At 37.6% G+C, this 19,208-nt stretch overlaps 1 protein-coding gene across 2 annotated transcripts; it reads left to right on the top strand.

The window, feature by feature from the left end:
• LOC113075991 (uncharacterized) lies at window positions 1-18,373 on the top strand. 2 transcript variants are annotated; one of them, XM_026248643.1, is made up of 7 exons: window positions 4-1,635; window positions 4,450-4,650; window positions 5,717-6,723; window positions 7,251-7,320; window positions 10,501-10,678; window positions 13,619-13,784; window positions 17,190-17,287. In XM_026248643.1, the coding sequence occupies exons 2-6, from the start codon at window positions 4,461-4,463 to the stop codon at window positions 13,776-13,778; spliced, it is 1,605 nt and encodes a 534-aa protein (XP_026104428.1). In that variant the 5' UTR covers window positions 4-1,635; window positions 4,450-4,460; the 3' UTR covers window positions 13,779-13,784; window positions 17,190-17,287. The 2 variants fall into 2 exon arrangements, with proteins under 2 accessions (XP_026104435.1, XP_026104428.1); XM_026248650.1 differs by lacking the exon at window positions 13,619-13,784 and having other exon boundaries at window positions 1-1,635; window positions 17,190-18,373.
• The last annotated feature ends 835 nt before the right edge of the window (window positions 18,374-19,208 follow it).

Raw genomic sequence — 19,208 nt, 5'->3', positions numbered from 1 at the left:
AAAAATGGCTGTGAAATCTACAGTAATTTACTGTCGATTTCACAGTAACATTACTGTATAAGATTTTTACAGTAAAATATTGTAAAGTTTACAGTAAGACTGTAAAAATCACAGTAGTCCAAGCATTACAGTTGAAATCACAGTAGTCAAAGCATTACTGCAAAAAATCACAATTTAGCCACTATAGTACTGTAAATAGTAAAGTAAACTACTGTAATTTTCCTTTTTTTATCATATCTTTCTTTGTACCCCTTTCACATGGACAACTCCAGATTATTGTTGTTCATAATTCATTACCGGAATATGATGTAAATACTCAATGGTGAGCTTTAAGTAAAAGTGTAATATTAATAAATTAAAATGTGTCATGTAACTTGTACTCTGATGCACCTGCTGCAGGTTTCTATTCCATACAATATATATTTTTTAAAGAATTCACATTCTCAAGAATATTTTTTGTTTGTTTGTTTGTTTTGTGACTGTAAATGGGTGTTTGGGTGTAAATGGGTGTTAACAGGGCAATAAAATATTTGATAAGCCTTATCTTAAACTTCTCCAAAGTCTCCGCTGACATGGTCTAACAATATAGGCTTCATAAACGCATCATTTTTTGAGATATCATCCTCAGATTTGAACTGAAGCATGACCATTGGTTATAAGTTGCAATAGTATATTCACATAATTATGTATATTAATATTTAAATATTAATATTTTATACATTTAATAAATATAATCTTAATATTTGTTGTTTTTATTTTTGAGCTTGTATATCTCAATATTAATAACATCTGATTAATTTTGAGTTTTGAACTTGAGCCAAAACTCTCAAGCTTTGTAAATATATGTAGGTTATGTGTCTATTCAGAATGACTTATGAGCAGCAGCCTTTTTATTTTGGGTAGGCTATGTCATGTGCATTACTTCCCAAAATTGGGGCTGTCTGGTTAACTCATAAATACGTACCATGGGATTTTTATTTTACAAACATCAGTGTTATATATATTTTTTTTCCTTCGGAAGCAGGAGAGATAAAGGTGCAAGTTTCCAGAGCTGTTTGGCGAAATCAAAGCGCCAGAGTGGGCGGAGTTTACCCAGTCTAGAACGATCTAGTATCTGTGGGGGAAAAAAGCGCGAAAGAGGCAGCAGCACTTGAATTTCTGACTCGTCGTCAGTGACAGACAAGTTCCGTTAATTCTCAAATCTAAGTTTCTTTACACCCGGTTTTGTCTTGTAACGTTATTTATTTTGTTTTCGTCTTTGTGTTGATTTCTTTAACTTTTTGCCTGAGAGGAATTCAGCAAAAACGTTTCCGTGAGAGCTCCGACGGAGACGTCTTCGCAGCCGTTAACGTTAAGCTCCGTTAATAACAGACTATTACTCAAATTTACGTTTCTTTATACACGGATTTGTCTTGTGGTTGTAAAGTTATTTATTTTGTTTTCGTCTTTGTGTTGATATCTTTCACTTTTTGCCTGAGAGGAATTCAGCGAAAACGTTTCCGTGAGAGCTCCGACGGAGACGTTTTCACAGGCTTTAACGTTAATGTATTTTTCCCACCCGTGGCCTCTGCCGGAGTTTCCATCTTGGAATCGCGGATCCTTCACAGACTGCTTATCGGGACTTCCAGAAAATCAGTAAGTAACTCTACCATCACTACTTAGAGCAAAAAATAAAAATAAAAAAAAGGAAAAATAGAAAGTTCAGTGCCACACCCTTGTCAGGCTGTGGAAAGCCAAGTGTATACAGCTAGCGCTAGGAGTAAAATTAGTTAGCTTTCCATCAAGATGAATTACTCGTGCAAGCACTGTAATTTCACCACAGCTTCAATTACTGCATTTGTTCGTCATTTGAGCATACACAGAAATCTAGCTAACTTTAGATTTCCATGTGGCGTAGCAAAATGCTTTGCCACTTTTGTGACTCGTGGTGCCGTTCAGAGCCACATGTACCGTTTTCACAAGAAGACCGCTAAACCAGTACTTAAAAGGAACATTGATGGAGTTGATTTGGCTTGCTCTGTTGAAGGTTGTAACTATGTGTCAGCAAATTTTCCAAGCTTACATGAACATCTTCAGTGGCATATTAAATATGGCACAAAAGTGTCATGCCCTTATATTAATTGTTTAAAACATTTCCGTGTCCGTTCAACCTTTGCCTCGCACTTGAATCGGAAACACAAGAGTATATCTACTTCTCCACGTATTAGCCAAAGTTCTACCAGTGCTGCTAGTACTAACATCACCTGTGCCTCCATGTCATCAGACAGTGAACTAGATCACACTTTTGAGACCACTTTTGACGATGATAATGACAACACAGAAGATGAAGTGGACACAGATGATTTTATGAACAATCTGGCCATGTTTTATCTCCGAATGCAGGCTAAAATGCTGTTACCAGCCAGTACAATTCAGACCTTAATAGAGGAAATACAAGAGGTACACAACACTGGTTTGACTCATCTATTGTCTAGGATGCATGAAGAGTTAACAAATCTGAATGTCCCTGAAAGTGATATTAAGAGGCTCCTTGATAATCTCTCAAAAGATAACCTTCTGAAAATGTGCAACGAAGGAGTGTTTAGAACAGATCAAACCCGTAAAACCTTCTTTAAGAGCAGATTTAGCTATGTTGAGCCAGTCAAGACTTATTTGGGCATTGATGCTAAAGGCAAAGAGAGGTTCTACCAGTACGTGCCCATCAAGGATACAGTTAAATCACTCCTCTCTCAGAACTCTGTTAAAGAACAGTATGCCCAAGCTAAAGCTGACACAGAAACAAATCCTGATGTTCTGGAAGATGTGAGAGATGGTAGAAACTTTAAAGAGAATATACTTTTACGAGATTCACCATCTTCATTGTCTCTCATCTTGTATCAGGATTCTTTCGAAGTTGCGAACCCACTGGGCTCAGGCAGAAAAAAACACAAAATACTGGCCATGTACATGACACTTGCAGAGATTGCACCACACAACAGGTCTTCCATTGATCCAATGCAACTTGTTATGTTGTGCAGAGAGGAGGATTTCCAATTTTTTGGACAAGAAAAAGTGTTCTCCACTTTAGTCAGTGACTTAAAAGAAATGGAGGAAAATGGAATTGAATATGGTGCTGAGGAGAAAATAAAAGGCTCTGTGATTGCCATTACTGGAGATAATCTGGGGTCACACAGTATTGGCGGGTTTACTGAAAACTTCAGTAAAAGCACACATTTTTGCCGGTACTGTGTCATCGACAGAGTGTCTTTTCAAACAGATCCCTGCAAATCTGGTCCTAAAAGAACCATAGAGAGTTACAAAAATAGTGTGGCAGACCTGGCAGACCAGGAGATGAACAGTGGAGTAAAATTTGACTCAATTTTCAATCAGTTGAAATATTTTCATGTTTGCCAGCCAGGGCTCCCTCCGTGCCTGGGTCATGACCTGTTTGAAGGGGTTGTTTCATTTGATCTTGCTATGTACATTAAGCACTTAGTGACAGTGGGCAAACACTTTACCTATGGTCAACTGAATCGGACTATATCACAGTTCACATACCTAGGCAGTGATGCAAATAACAAGCCATGTGAGGTTAAAACTAATGCGGAGAAGCTGGGAGGACATGCTGCTCAAAACTGGTGCCTCTTACGTCTCTTTCCTATTCTGGTTGGAGACCGAATCAAAAATCCACTTGATGATGAGGTGTGGCAGTTGTGCTTAAAGCTCAGAGAAATTGTGGATTTGATATGTGCACCCAAGATCCATACCAACCAAGTAGCATACCTTAAGATTCTCATTGAGGAATACATCCAGCTAAGAACTGCCACATTCCCAGAAAAGACACTTAAACCCAAACACCACTATCTTGTCCATTACCCAGAACTCATTCTTCAGTTTGGTCCCCTCATTAGGTTGTGGACATTGCGCTTTGAAAGCAAGCACTCATATTTTAAGCAGTGTGCAAGGAAACTGCATAACTTTAAAAACCTCTGCAGTACCTTAGCAGAAAGACACCAGTTGCTACAAGCATATTTACATGCTGGTAACTTATTTCCTCCAACTCTGCAAATGGGCCAACCAAGTAAATTCGATGACCAACTGTACCAGGTTGGCATTCAGAGAGCTATCAGTCTCAAGGGTCTCTGCCCAGAAGACACTACTGAAACACCCTCTGTCACTTTCAAAGGCACTCTGTACAAAAGAGGCATGACTGTTGTAGTGGACCAAAATGACACAGGGTATCTACTTGGGAAAATACTGTTGATACTGGTAAACGAGGCAAACGTACATTTTGTTGTCCAGCAGTATCAGTCTGTGCCTGTTGTGGATCTTGGTGTTTATTGCTTACAAAGCAACTCAGAAGCACAATATCAGTGTTTGACTGTAGAGAATCTTGCAGATTATTACCCTCTTTCTGTATATAATCAATTTGGTCTTAATCTTGTTGCTCTGCATCATTCTGTGTTTCAGAAGAATGAGTAATGGACTCCATTGAGAAGGCAATACAGGCCGTGCTACCACAGCTAGATGAAGCAAAGCTTGAAACTTTAGTCAATGAGTTGGTGAAAGTAGGTGTTGAAGGACCAGATGATCTGCAGTTTATTCAAGAAGATGACATCAAACATCTGCTCACACCCATTCAGTGCAGAAAAATTATTCATTCCTTGAAAGGTGAGATTAGTTCTTTTAATTAACATATATTAGTTGATCCGCTACAATTAATAACTAAATAAATCCGCAATCATTCAATCATAATTTTGTAAAAAATAAAAAAAAAAGTTGTTATATGTGGATGTTAGTGTATACCTGGTCCAAGATTCTGTCCCCTTTGGTCAGGCAGGTGACATGTTGATAGAACTTGAGGAGTACAGATTGAGGTTAGAATTATTGAAATCCCCCGCGGCAATAGATGCCCTTCTGGATGTGCAGTTTGCTGTTTGCTAATGGCAGCATATAAAGCCAAATTTGCTTAAAAAAAAAAAAAGATGGTATATAAGGGAAAAATAAAAACTATATTCTTGCCTCTGCAATGCTGTCTCTGCACTAGATACAGTTATTCCACGCAAAACTACAGACCCACAACTTTCCAAAGAGCCTAATCACTTGATTATAGGCCCAAGTATGTAAGAACAGTGCAATACAGTACAGAAGGATAGTGGTCGCATTGCAATTGAAAACAGCATTTAAAATATTGCCCATATTCCCCCATCCATGCAGATCCCATAGTCATGCATTGCATTTGCTCTTTTTTTAAACACATTGATTTTAACATACACCTGCAATGCGGCTGGAAAAAAGCACATCATCAAAAATATATCAATGTTAACATGTAAAATAATTTTCTTGTTTGCCATCAGTTGACCTCAAATCACCCATCTAGGCTGATTAGTAATTGAGATGAAGCCATGGCAACCATTTTTGAAATGACCCTTTTCCCAAGGTCACATTTAAATACATTGTAGTCTGTTATTTAGTATTTTTTATAGTTTGTATATTAGAACTGTACCAGAATCCAAAAAAACAAACAAAAAACATTTTATATAAATTTTGTTGGTTTAACCCTATATTGACCCACCTATAAGGACTTGACGGCCACCATTTTGATTTTTTTTTTTTTTTTTTAAGTTTTAGTTTAAGTACATCTGATACTATTGTAAACCACTAAGAAAACTTTTGTTAGATTTTTTTTTTTTTGGGTCAAACCTTATTTTCACCTGACTATTCTGTGCTTTCACAGTGTGTAATGCAGGTCCTTCAAATCCCCAGCTGAGCCCTTCATCGTCTGAGCCACTGTCAGTTGCCTATTCCAGCACATGCCCCATATCATCTATAAGTCCCATCTCTGCATGGGTGAACAGTTTTGAGGTGCCATGGAACAAAGTGAGGCTGACTCTTAGAAGAGCAGTAGATGCTGGTGAGAGGCCAGCTCCGGATGACCGCAGACACTTGATAAAAGTCACTGTTGATGCGATGAGAGAGCGTTCCTTGAACCCTACTCGCAGAGAGTGTGTGGTAGTGGCTAAAGCTATAACTCAAAAATATCCAAATAGCTTTTTAGACAAAAATGAAGAGGGGGAGCTAATTGGATGTGGGTATTTCAGCGTTATAAATCAGCTCAAAACCAGAGTAGAATATTTGAATCGAGGCAACTCTCTTTCCCGTCTGAGGAAGCACAAACGCACCCAGAGAGATGATGAGGATGGTGATGATGACCAGCCAGCAGTAGCTACATGTGCAAGAATCGACAGTTATGGGTGTGTTCGTTGGCAGCCAGCGGACTATCCAGATGGGGAAACATCAGCATCATTAGAGGAAAAGAAGCTTGAGATGATTGATATATTCAGCCGAGAGGGACTAAAGGGCGCTGAGAGAGGAAGGGTAGAAGACCTAATGGCAATCACTTATGCCAAACAGCGGGAATACATCAACGCAAAGCCTTCCCCAAGCATTCTGAATGTGGGTAAAGAGTGGCCATTTCTCTTTTCACAGAAGTTTTTATTGTCACACTTCACCACTCTCACCAATGTTGAACTATACACAAGACTGAATGAAGATATGGACAAAAAGGGTAAAAGACTCCTGGATTTCTTCAGTAGTCAGATTACAAAGTGGAGGAAAGAAGTAAGAGCTGTTCTGAAGGAAGCCATAAAGAAGGACCGAGAAGGATCTGATGGCCTAGCAGCGATGCTTGTGATGTTGGCACACTTCAAAGAGCAAGAGGAGTCACTTTTTCTCATTGCTGATGTAAGTTCCTTAATTATTTAAATCTTTTATTTGGAGTTTTCAACAATTAATTGTCACATTTATTGTGGAAGAATCATTTTCCCTGATTAGAGTGAACCCCCCCCCCCCCCCTCAAATTGTTAATGCAGGTTGACGAACCTCCAGTTTTTCAAGTAAATACAGGTTTGTGTCAGGTTTATGTTATTGGTGGTTGAGCACTTTTTCCTTGATAGACCTCACCTCACAATATAACCCACATGGTGCAAGCTTCTATCTCAATTCCTGGGTAAATGCTGGGTAAAGTCACTGTTGTCCACTGTGAGCACAATATTTTAATTAAGAGAAAATTGATGTAGTGTTGTAATTGATAAAGATATTGTGGTACTTAGTTAATTTTTTGTGTAAACCTTTCACAAACCTTCAGAGCAAAAAAAAAAAGGACCATTGCTCATTGCTTCCTTATTAACAAATTTCAAAAAGCTTTTTCTATCCTAGAGATAATATACAGTCTACCTTGTTTCAAGTAACTCTTATCTTTGCTGGCATAGGAGACTACCACTCCCGCAGACGCAGAGGCCCAGCTGTCTCTCCCAGTCACTCCAAGGATCATCATACTTGGTAAGTTTCACATTCAATGTTAACGAATCCTTTGAATGTATAGGGCACAAGCAAAGCAAAGTTTCTGGAAAACACTAGTGAATGTGTGTTGTGTCATTCTCTGCTTCTGCACCAGTCAGTAACAGCACAGTCACTCCAAATTTAAGTTATGTGGAGTAATCTCTCATCTTTAGTAGCCACCTATAATGTCGTGATTGCTATTTCAGATTGCTTGCTATGCCTGTATCACTCATAGTTTTTCTATCACCAAACCAGTTATTGCTGCTTAAAGGATTAGTTCACCTCAAAATGAAAATTTCCTAATAATTAACTCTCACCCCAATGCCATCCAAGATATCCATCTCTTTCTTTCCTCAGTGGAAGAGAAATTAAGTCTGAGGAAAACATTTCTGGATTTTTCTTTGAATAATGGACTTCAATTGTAACCAACGTTTTGAAGTCCAAATCAATGCAGTTCAATTGTTAGGATTGAGCTGGGAACTACATCATCACATCGAAAGGTCGCGCTCCATTTCGCCGGCCATCTTTGTGTATTTCCACCGGCGATATCGAGCGCAACCTTTCGACATGTAGTTCCCAGCTCAATCCTAACAATTGTAGTTAAAAAGTATATAAATTATTATAATTTTTTTTTTTAGAAAATGACCAAACATTTCGCTAGATAAGACCCTAATCCTCAGCTGGGATCCTGCACAGCCCGTTGAAGCACTTCAAAGATCTTTGAAACTGCATTGATTTAGACTTCAAAACGTTGGTTACAATTGAAGTCCATTATTCGAAGAAAAATCCAGAAATGTTTTAATCAGACTTAATTTCTCTTCCACTGAGGAAAGAAAGACATGGATATCTTGGATGGCATTGGGGTGAGTAAATTATTAGGAAATTTTCATTTTGAGGTGAACTAATCCTTTAAAGGAACACTCCACCGTTTTTTGAAATAGGGCTTATTCACATTATTTCCTGCATTTAGATAGGTGGGCAAATGCATTTTTGTGTCAGTGCATGCATTGTTTTAGTTTGACTGGGTCGGCGTTAGCTTAGCTTAGCACAATGAATGGAATCCTTTGTTGCCAGCTAGCATGGCCTGAGTAAAAGTGATCAAAATTTTTTAAAAAACCCACCTAATTACTTCTTGTGGCCTGCGTATTCACAACGAGTACAAATAGCGATCCAGATTAACACTAGGCGATTTCCTAGGCAGATATTGACTTGGGACTATATTATGGGGAAGCACAGCCGAAGCACTGCTGCTTAGGCGAAGCACTGCTACTTCGGGGCAGAGATATCACGCAACACATGAAAACATCAGCTCTATGTGAATACAGGTATAATATGGGTCGATCTATACATGCGTCATGATTAAAATAATCACTTACTTTGTGGACAGCTGTCCATTTGGTCCATTCGGCGTGGGGCGTTTTTTCCAGTTCACTTTGTCACACCGGAAAAAAAATAGAGTACTGCAGAATGGATCAGCGCCGTGAAATCCTCTGTAGATGTGACACAATTTCGGGCACGCTCATCTTGATCTGACGTGTTGAGCCTGGTCATCAATGGCAAAAACATGTCCCACTCTCTACAGCACAGACACTCTATTTCCGTCGGCATAGATTGGCATATTCCCCCACATTCACACCACCAGTTCATGTTGGCTCTCATCCTCACGTCCTCAGGCTGTTGAGCGATCGCAACCTCCTCCTCCTGTCTATTTCCAAAGCATGCAGCTCGTCTTCTGTAAACTCTGGTTCAAATAGGTATGGTTCTGGTTCTTGACTGTCTGAGAAGTCACCCTCTTCGTCTCTCTCAAAATCAGCCATGTTCATCGCCATTCGTGTACTGTAAGGAAAATAGCCAGGCAGCTACTATTCATGCCGGTATGTTGACGGAAGTCGTGGGATTTCATGTGTTGCGTGATATCTCTGCGCCGAAGTAGCAGTGCTTCGCCTAAGCAGCAGTGCTTCGCCTGTGCTTCCCCATAATATAGTCCCAAGTCAATATCTGCCTAGGAAATCGCCTAGTGTTAATCTGGATCGCTATTTGTACTCGTTGTGAATACGCAGGCCACAAGAAGTAATTAGGTGGGTTTTTTTTTTTTTTTTTTTGATCACTTTTACTCAGGCCATGCTAGCTGGCAACAAAGCCATTCCAAAGCAATTCCATTCATTGTGCTAAGCTAAGCTAACGCCGACCCAGTCAAACTAAAACAATGCATGCACTGACACAAAAATGCATTTGCCCACCTATCTAAATGTAGGAAATAATGTGAATAAGCCCTATTTCAAAAAAAAGGAGTGTTCCTTTAAAGGGTTAGTTCAGCCAAAAATAAAAATTATGTCATTAATGACTCACCCACATGTCATTCCAAACCCGTAAGACCTCTTCACACAGTTTAAGATATTTTAGGTTTAGTCCGAGAGCTTTCTGACCCTCCATTGAGAATGTATGTACGGTATACTGTTCACGTCCAGAGAGGTAATAAAAACATCATCAAAGTAGTCCATGTGACATCAGAGGGTCCGTTAGAATTTGTTGAAGCATCGAATATACATTTTGCTACAAAAATAACAAAAATTACGACTTTATTCAGCATTTTCTTCTCTTCCGGGTCTGTTGTGAGCGCGTTCACAACACTGCAGTGACGCCCCTGACGTACAATGCTGCTGACGTGTTTTCTTTGTTATTGGTTGCACCAGAAAACACGTCAGCAGCGTCGTACGTCAACAGTCGCGTTCACAACAGACACGGAAGAGAAGACAATCCTGAATAAAGTCATAGTTTTTGCTATTTTTGGACCAAAATGTATTTTCGATGCTTCAAAAAATTCTAACGGACCCTCTGATGTCACATGGGCTACTTTGATGATGTTTTTATTACCTTTCTGGACATGGACAGTAGACCGTACACACAGCTTCAATGGAGGGACTGAGAGCTCTCGGACTAAACCTAAAATATCTTAAACTGTGTTCCGAAAATAAAAGGAGGTCTTATGGGTTTGGAACGACATGAGGGTGAGTCATTAATGACATAATTTTCATTTTTGGCTGAACTAACCCTTTAATGCATTGCTTCGAAGATATGTATGCTCCCTGCCCTGTTTTTACAATAATTTATGTGGAGAAAATCTTTTATAGAATGTATTACTATGAAATATAATTTGTGATGACTCTTGTCTTTACTAAGGAGAGACAATCCTGACTGCAAAAAAATGGATGCTGTCGATCGAGGGGAGGGTCGTAATCCCACCTGGTGCTCACATGGCAGACTTCACCACTGCCTTGGCCGCTCTCTTCGCCTGTTACTATGTATTCAACCTAGAGTATCAGGTGGAAGCCAGCACAACACTGGAGTTTGTTCAGAGGTATTTTTTATCTTAAATAGTTTGATTACAGTGTAAAAGCAAATTGACAATTGAAAAGCTGTTCAAAATCAACTTCTCCCTTTAAAATTAGGGGTGTGAACTGACACTGGTCTCACGGTTCGGTTCGATTACGATTATCATGTCATCGATTCAGTTCAATTCGATATCACAATGCATCGCGATGCACCGCATACTCAATTTGACATTTTTCTTCAAAAGTGATGAGTGCGCGTGTGTGTGCTCGCCTGTTGAAACAGTGACATTCCAGTTGGGAGTAAAGCTTGTTTATGCCATTAAGAAAAGAAAAATCTGTCATATAAATTGTTTTAAAGAAATATTCATTTAAAAGCAGCGTTTATTAATCGGTGTATTATGTTACCATTAAAGATGCACGCATCAACCGTCGCTGAGTCCGCTGTTGAAGGTAACTATCATCCATTTATAATCACGCATAACAACACAGAATAATAGTAATTTGACCATCGGGTGCGGATACTTAAGTCAGAGAAAATTGTTGGGGCGGGTGGATGATTTATTTTTGGCTGTGGATTCAGCGTTGGAGCTCGTCCGTGCATCTCTAAAAGCAATCAGACTCTGCCAGGCGTTAACAGCTCGGGGTGAAAACGGCTAACGTGGTTTATCAAGTTAGTGGTATTACCTCCTGCATATTCTATTTGTGCGTGACATGAGTGCACAAAGTGCGTCTTCTTCAGGATGTGCTTACCAGGTTGTTCATAAAAGCTGAAATGTGCCCAGATGTAGGCTTTAAAAGTAGTTGGAGCATCTTTAATTACTCGCACTCGCGTCTCGCCTCCCTCTGCCATTGTATGCTACCGCGACAAATGACGTCAGAAAAGTGTCAGTACATTATAATCGGTTATGGTCTATTACTGAACCGATACCGTATCGTCCTCATCTGCATCGTAGAAACGATAAATTTTGACACCCCTATTTAAAATGTTATGTAATTGGGCTGGGCGATATGGCTGAAAACTGTATCACAATATAAGTGTTTCATATTGGTTGATATCGATAATTATTGATATTTTTATGACCTATTTAAAATAAGGACCAGGAGAAAAATATATTACATTTAAACATTTTTATTTTAAACTTAAAGGATTAGTTCACCTCAAAACGAAAATTTCTTTCTTTCTTCAGTGGAAAAGAAATTAAGTTTTTTGAGGAAACAATAGCAACCAACTGAGTTAGTTGCCATTTGAAGTCCATTAAATTAAAAAAAAATCCTGAAATGTTTTCCTCAAACTTATTTTCTATTGAATAAAGAAAGACGTGAATATCTTGGATGGCATTGGGGTGAGTAAATGATTAGGAAATTTTCATTTTGGGGTGAACTAATCCTTTAACCTTCCTCTGATTCATAGGTGTGATTGGCAAAGGACAAAAAAGCAAGAAAATATAATGCGCACCTATCATGACGCAGTGACAGCACGTGTGATTATTCCAGTAGTTAGGACATCGCACAAGATTTGTGTTAACTCAGAACACATTTCATCACTGGATAGTGTTTGTCGTTTATTTAAAGTGTGGTTTATGTCAGCTGAATGTGCTGAACGCTTTTCAGAGAAGATAAGGCAACGTTATTTTAGTACAATTCACACCCAGCGGTAATTCAGGGAAAAAAATCTCGGAATGCTTCACCTGAAACTTCGGTCTTCCGACCTATCATTGTGTCAGTTCTCAATTGATTTTGATGGTAATATCAATTTTAATTAATATGCGCGAAGAAGGGAGAGAGAGCAAGACAGTTTGAAGACTGTGAGAGTGTGCGCGCGATGCCGGAGGAGGGGCTCTCTTTCTCTCTCTGCTCGTTCTCTCAGTAACATGCGCTTGCCTGTCAGAATTGGCGCAGCAGTCAGTCATCTTATCTACATCACTCACCGATCAAACAAGGCTTTCCACTTATCACTCCACGTCAGTTCTGTTATTGAAGAATCCAACACGAGACAACAATATGGTGCAACTAAACTGTTACATGATTGGCTGGTAGTGTGTTACTCCCTATGTTGCTAGGTTACCAGTGAGTGAGTGCCTTTGTTCATGCAAAGAAAAAAAAAATCGAACGTTTTATCGAACGCATTTTTTATTGATATTGATTACATGTCTATCGCGATACATATTGTTAATGTTTTATGGCCCAGCCCTATTATGTAAAGTATCTAAATAGTGTAGGTTGAAGCCTCCTAACAATTTGAATGCTTTAGGAGGACTGTTGGGCATGTACACACTATATTTTTTACATAAAACCTTTTGGGAGTAATTAAGCTCTTAATTCTTCATTTTTTTTTTTTTTTCAGGCCATCTGATGTTGAGAATATATCTTCTGGTTGAAGAATTGTAGCTTGTTCAGGAGGTTCTCTGTTGTTTTCTACGTCTCAGATCTTTAAAGGAGTATGGTGTTAATGCTTGAGTCAAATAGCCGTAGTTTGGTCTTGAGTGTCAAATGCAGCTCTTGCCTTGCCCATTCTTGTGGTTAACCATCAAGCTGGCCAGTGTCTTTCTGTTTGCACTTTGGTCGTTGTGCTAATGTGGAGACCTGTCTCAGCTGACTTCTGTTCTACCCCTCTAAGTTTCTCTTACATTTGTTGGTGTTTTTGGGACAGTAATGTGATATAATCTGCAAAGTCTAGGTCGTCCAGTTGTGTAAATGGGGTCCATTGGATCCCATTGCGCCTGTTGTCAGTGGCTTGCAGCATGATCTAGTCGGCTGCATGATCTAGTCGGCCGCATGATCTAGTCGTCCTTCGAAGAGGAATGGTAATCAAGAAAGTAGACAGCCTTGACTAACTCCTGTTGAGATGTGAAATGCCTCTGTCAGTTGGCCTTTATGTATGATTCTACATTGCTCACTGCACTTACAGTTATTCATTAATGTGCGCATATTGTCCCATCTCCTAATTCCTATACTCATGTTCATAGGTTTTTAGTCAGGATTAATCCTGACTCCAACAAGTGCACTGCCAAGGAGCAGATGAGCAAGACGACTGGGAGAGTGGTGAAGCGGAAGACTTCATACATGAACCCCCATGTAATCTCCTTCATCAGGGACTTCACGGAGTTCTATTTGCTAACTGACTAGATACAGGTGAGGTTCTGATAATAGCTTTAATAATAATTATAATACAATTAATAATATAGGTATCTGTGGGTTTAATATAATTAATCATAATTTGATGATAATAATAATAATAATAATAATAATTATTAGGAATGCACCAATACTGGTATTGATATCGGGCCGATACTAAGCTCAATGTTCTCGTAGTCGTAAAAATGATTGTTTTTACTCCGATACCAACAACCGATACCAGGCGTGTAAATAGTGTTTGTGTTTAGAAAAAGAAACACACAACAGAGGGTATAATGGGGATAAAAAAGGCAGTATATGAAGTAAATCTATCTTACTAGTGAAATATTAAACGAAATATAGTACCATTGTGATATAACACACATTGCTTTGGTGCGCGAGCTGATAAGAGAAAAACGTGCTGTGGCTTGAGCGTGCAGCGGGACGCGTGAGCTAGTTGAGCGCATCCATTTATCCAAACGTCATTGGAAAGTTTGTAGTTCAGTCAGATGTAAATGGCAAAGAAAGTCAAACAAGACAATGTAGCTTATCAACGTTAACTGACGAGAGAGAGATACTTGTTGATTGCTCTTGATTGACTAAATCATATATGTAAGTAAAACATAAACTGTTACCTTATTTATTAGGGCTGGGTAAAAAAAATATAGATTTTTTTTATTTTAATTGATTCTCATTTTTGCAAAACTGATACTGATTCTTAAACATTTTCATCGAGACATCAGTAGCTATATTACTAATATCAGTGATACACGCCTTCATTCATAAAAATATTCCATTAACATATAGGGCTGGGTAGGGGTGGGTACCGAAAGCTGGTATTAAACGGGCCCCGGGGCTGAATTTTGAAAGACCGCTGTATCGATAAGCTCGGACGTTATCGGTTATGCTGTTGGTACTTGGAAAAATACACGTAATGTTATTATTGCTATAAAGACGTTTTATTTCGCCAACCTTTTCTATATACCATAATATTAAACCATTTGTCTGTGATGCATTTTTGCTATTCGCAGTCCGAGACAGAGAGATCTCCACAGTGCGCACATGACAGCCCTAATGAGTGACGTTGGAGGACAGAACTAAACATTCAAACATAGCCTGGTTACACTTCAGATTTGTGATTACTCTGATTTTATTTTAGATTTTGGCTTCCAAAGATTATAATAATAATATATTTGAGGTAAAACCATTAAAAACTATAGCTGCATTCTGTATAGCGCAACTTAATTCCCTTTGCAGCAGTAGGCTACGCTCTCATTTTTCCCTAAAACTTAAACGTAACGACAGAATCAGATTCAGCATTCAGTGATTGTTGTAAAATGCAGTCTAGCTACTGTTGCTAAATTGTGGAGACGCGTTTAATAATAAAAAGAGCTATTAATAGCACAAAAATATGCTCATGAGATGCTGTTCCCAAGGTGGCGCACGCAACGAAATGAGCAAATTATACTTTCAGTTTAATGTGCACATCTAAACTAGCAAATGTACACAAAAATATGTCTAAAATGGACGTAGGTATGGAAATAGTTGTCAGAAAATATAGCGCATCAGTCGCCTATTAGATCTGCACTCGGTCTTAAAGGGTCAGTGTCTAATAAACATGCTGACGATTGCACCATTACTGTGAATTAAACAAAAAAAAGGCTTAAATGAATAACTTCAGCTTTAATAAGCATTAATCTATCTATGATAAACGATGCAGCGTTATTTTACATTTGATTGCTTTACTAGAATTCTGTTTAGACCATACCTGAACAGTAGTAGACCTTCCTGAAATGAAAGCACTGTGTAGGCCTATATAATGTGTATCTTTGTTAATTGTTTATCTTTTGTTATGTATATATATAATATATATATATATATATTTATCAAAGAGTACCGACAAGAATACCGTTAAAGTATCGGATCGATCGATTGAAGCCGTATCGGTAAGAGTAGTAATACCATTAAAACCTTAATGATTCAGATATTCCAATTCGATTTCGATTCGCAAGCTTTCGATTCTTGATTTTAAATTAATAATAAGAAATTAAGAGCCACAAACCTGTATATTAAACTCTTTTTATTTTAGGTACACTTGGGTACATTAAAACAGAACCCAACTCTATATTTCAAATGAATAGAGAGGATTTTTATGCAAGTCAGAACAGTCGCTTGCCTTGATCAAACATGATCAGGTTATTTTATGTTTAAGATTTAACATGCATAAAATCTCACAGCATTAGCTGTAACATGGAGGCTGCAAGCCTATGAACAGTGTAGGAAAACTAATACCGGCTTTTGGGTGATAGATAAATATCAGGGTCTGAATTGCGTTTCATTATTCAGTTAAAAGAAAATTATTAACTCACCCTCCATTTCTCTCAGCCGCCAAAACGAATTTTTGTCCCGCCAAAGCCATTTGAATGGTGTGATGTAGATGACTGCTGCACTTGTGACAGGGCGCATGTTACTGATAGAACGAGCAGAGAGCCCTGGCCGCGCACGCACTCTCACAGTCGTCAAACTGTCTTGCTCTCTCTCGCTCCCTCAGGCATGTTCCTGTGGCTCAGTGGTGTAGAGCATTGCGTTAGCAGCGCAAAAGGTTATGGGTTCAATTCCCAGGGGAACACATGTTAGGAAATAAATGTTAGCCTGAATGCACTGCAAGTCGCTTTGGATAAAAGCAACTGCTAAATGCATAAATGTAAATCTAAATATTAATCAAAATCAATTGAGAATTGACATGATGGTAAAAGATCGGAAGACCGAAGTTCATGTCGAGCATTCAGAGATTTTGTTTCCCCTGAATTACCGCTGGGTGTGAATTGTGCTAAAGAAAACGTTGCCTTATGTACTCTGAAAATTGTTCTGCATCACCTGAAATATAAACACTTTCAATAAACAAACAAAAAACTATCCAGTGATGAAATGTTTCCTGTGTTGACAAAAATCTTGTGCAATGTCCTAAACTCCCGGGATAATAAAGCGCGTGCCATAGTCCGCTACTGACACGTCCGATTCTCGAACTAATGACTCATTTGAACCGATTACATTTAATGAATGGTTAAAACAAGTGATCTGTCCAACACTGAACTCGCGAGTCGTCTGAATCGGTGTATAACAAATTGGTAACACTTTACAATATGGTTCGATTTATTAAACTGGTAAACTGATAAACTACATTAGTTAACATTAACTAATAATAAACTGCACTTCTACAGCATTTATTAATCTTTCTAAATGTTAATTTCACTATTTAATAGTAGCCTACATTATTAAAATAAAAAGTTGTATTTGTTAAAAGAACACTCCACTTTTTTTGGAAATAGGCTCATTTTACAACTCCCCCAGAGTTAAACAGTTTAGTTTTACCATTTTCGAAACCATTCAGCTGATCTAATGTGTTTTCTTCTTTAATTTCAGGGCTCCAACTAGGATTCTAGGTCTCCAAGGTCAGGGCATGCAAGAGGCCATAGTGGCAGGGGAAGTTTATTTTCCTTTCTGTTTTAAATGTTCATGTAAATGTTAAATTTTTTTTTTTTTTTTAAATGTTCAATGTTTTATTTTATTTCAGTATTGCCATAGTGTTATTTATTACTCTTTAGAATGTGGTAATAATCAGTTATTTAAAAAGCTTCAAAGTAGTTCAATATTTTGACCGTGTTGTATCAATTTGCGTTATTGTTCTGCCATAGCAACCAGTCATGTGGAACTAGTGAATGAACTAGTAACAGTTTGCTCTGTAACTTTACAAAACTTGTAATGAAATAGCCTCGTTTTGTAAAATTTTCTTAAGTCAGTAATTAAATTTAGCAACAGTAGAATACGCAGATAATAGACTTCACGCCATTAAAAATTACAAACACAGAATGTTCGTTAACTTTGGATGGCATAATGACATGTTGTCCAGTGTCAATTATCCCTTTATGTTGTAACTGTTTTGTCATTCCTGTTCACCAAATGTTTTTAAATAAATAACTGTTAACAATTTTCTTATTGTCTGCAGTTGATTGCAGGGTTTAAGAATATGGGTGATTCTTTTAATGATGGCTAATATTAAGTCACAGTGATACAGTATTTAAATTGTACAGTGAGAAACTGAATTTACAGTGATTAACTGTTATCTACTGCTTATAGTACTGTATTGCATACAATACATAAAAACAGTGCTTAACTGTTTTTTGTATGTAAATACAACTAAAATCACAGTGTTTCATTGTTTTTTTTATTTTACAGTGAATACACAAAATACTGTAAATGGAAGTACAGTACCCTTACTGTAAAACGTATTCACAGTAACTTACTGGCAACAATTAGCCAGTAAGTTACTGTAAATACAACTAAAATCACAGTATTTAATTGTTTTTGATTTCACAGTGTATACATAAAATACTGTAAATGGAAGTACAGTACCCTTACTGTAAAACATATTCACAGTAACTTACTGGCAACAATTAGCCAGTAAGTTACTGTAAATACAACTAAAATCACAGTATTTAATTGTTTTTGATTTCACAGTGTATACATAAAATACTGTAAATAGAATTACAGTACCCTTACTGTAAAACGTGTTCACAGTAACTTACTGGCTAATTGTTGCCAGTAAGTTACTGTAAATTTTACGGTAAATTTTTTACAGTGTATGTACAGACTTTTTTTATCCTTGTTCTTGAGGGTTTCCTACACACTTGGCTACTATGGGAGTTTTCCTCCAGCATGGTGCCGAAAGCTTTGGCAATATGTCTGGTGTCACTGATCATTAAAACTCTAGTAGGAAACACTGGAGTGTTGTTGATATTGCATCACGATAAACCATGTGTACACTCTTACCATATCAGAAAAGGGTTATTCAGCTTGTAACAATAGCGGAAGCCTTTTTTATAAGGTTTTATAAAGAGCCATTCTTTGAAAGTGCTATGTAGGACCTTAATAATATTATAAATAACTTTTAATGATAGTTGTTCAATAATATTCATAGCTTATATTAATATTTATATCATTAATATTAGTAGTATTAATATTGTTTTATATACTATGTATTATGGTCTTATAATATCTTGTAACTGCTCTGTTAAGATGAGATGAGGATACTGCAACATTCAAGATATTGAATTTATAATTCATATTATTATATTTTTTATTACTTGGGTTTATACATAAACATACCAAGTCCCAAAAACATTAAAGTTATCCCAAGGCTTTAATTTTATTTATTTTTTCATTTAACATTTAACATTGTAACTTGTAATTTTTGCAATGTATTTTTCAGTAAACTAAAAGATTCAGGAAACAAATCATTGTCACTGACCTAACAAATATTACAAGGTTAGCAAAAATCAGGCATGTAAGTGCAAACACATAATTGTCCATCATCATCAAATCAGTCCCTCAAATAAGAAGTATTTTTAATCACCCTCTCTGTTCCTCTCTGGTGGAATGAGT

Source organism: Carassius auratus, chromosome 5, assembly GCF_003368295.1.
Source record: "Carassius auratus strain Wakin chromosome 5, ASM336829v1, whole genome shotgun sequence".
Lineage (NCBI taxonomy): Eukaryota > Metazoa > Chordata > Actinopteri > Cypriniformes > Cyprinidae > Carassius > Carassius auratus.
This window is presented reverse-complemented; position numbering and strand designations above follow the sequence as displayed.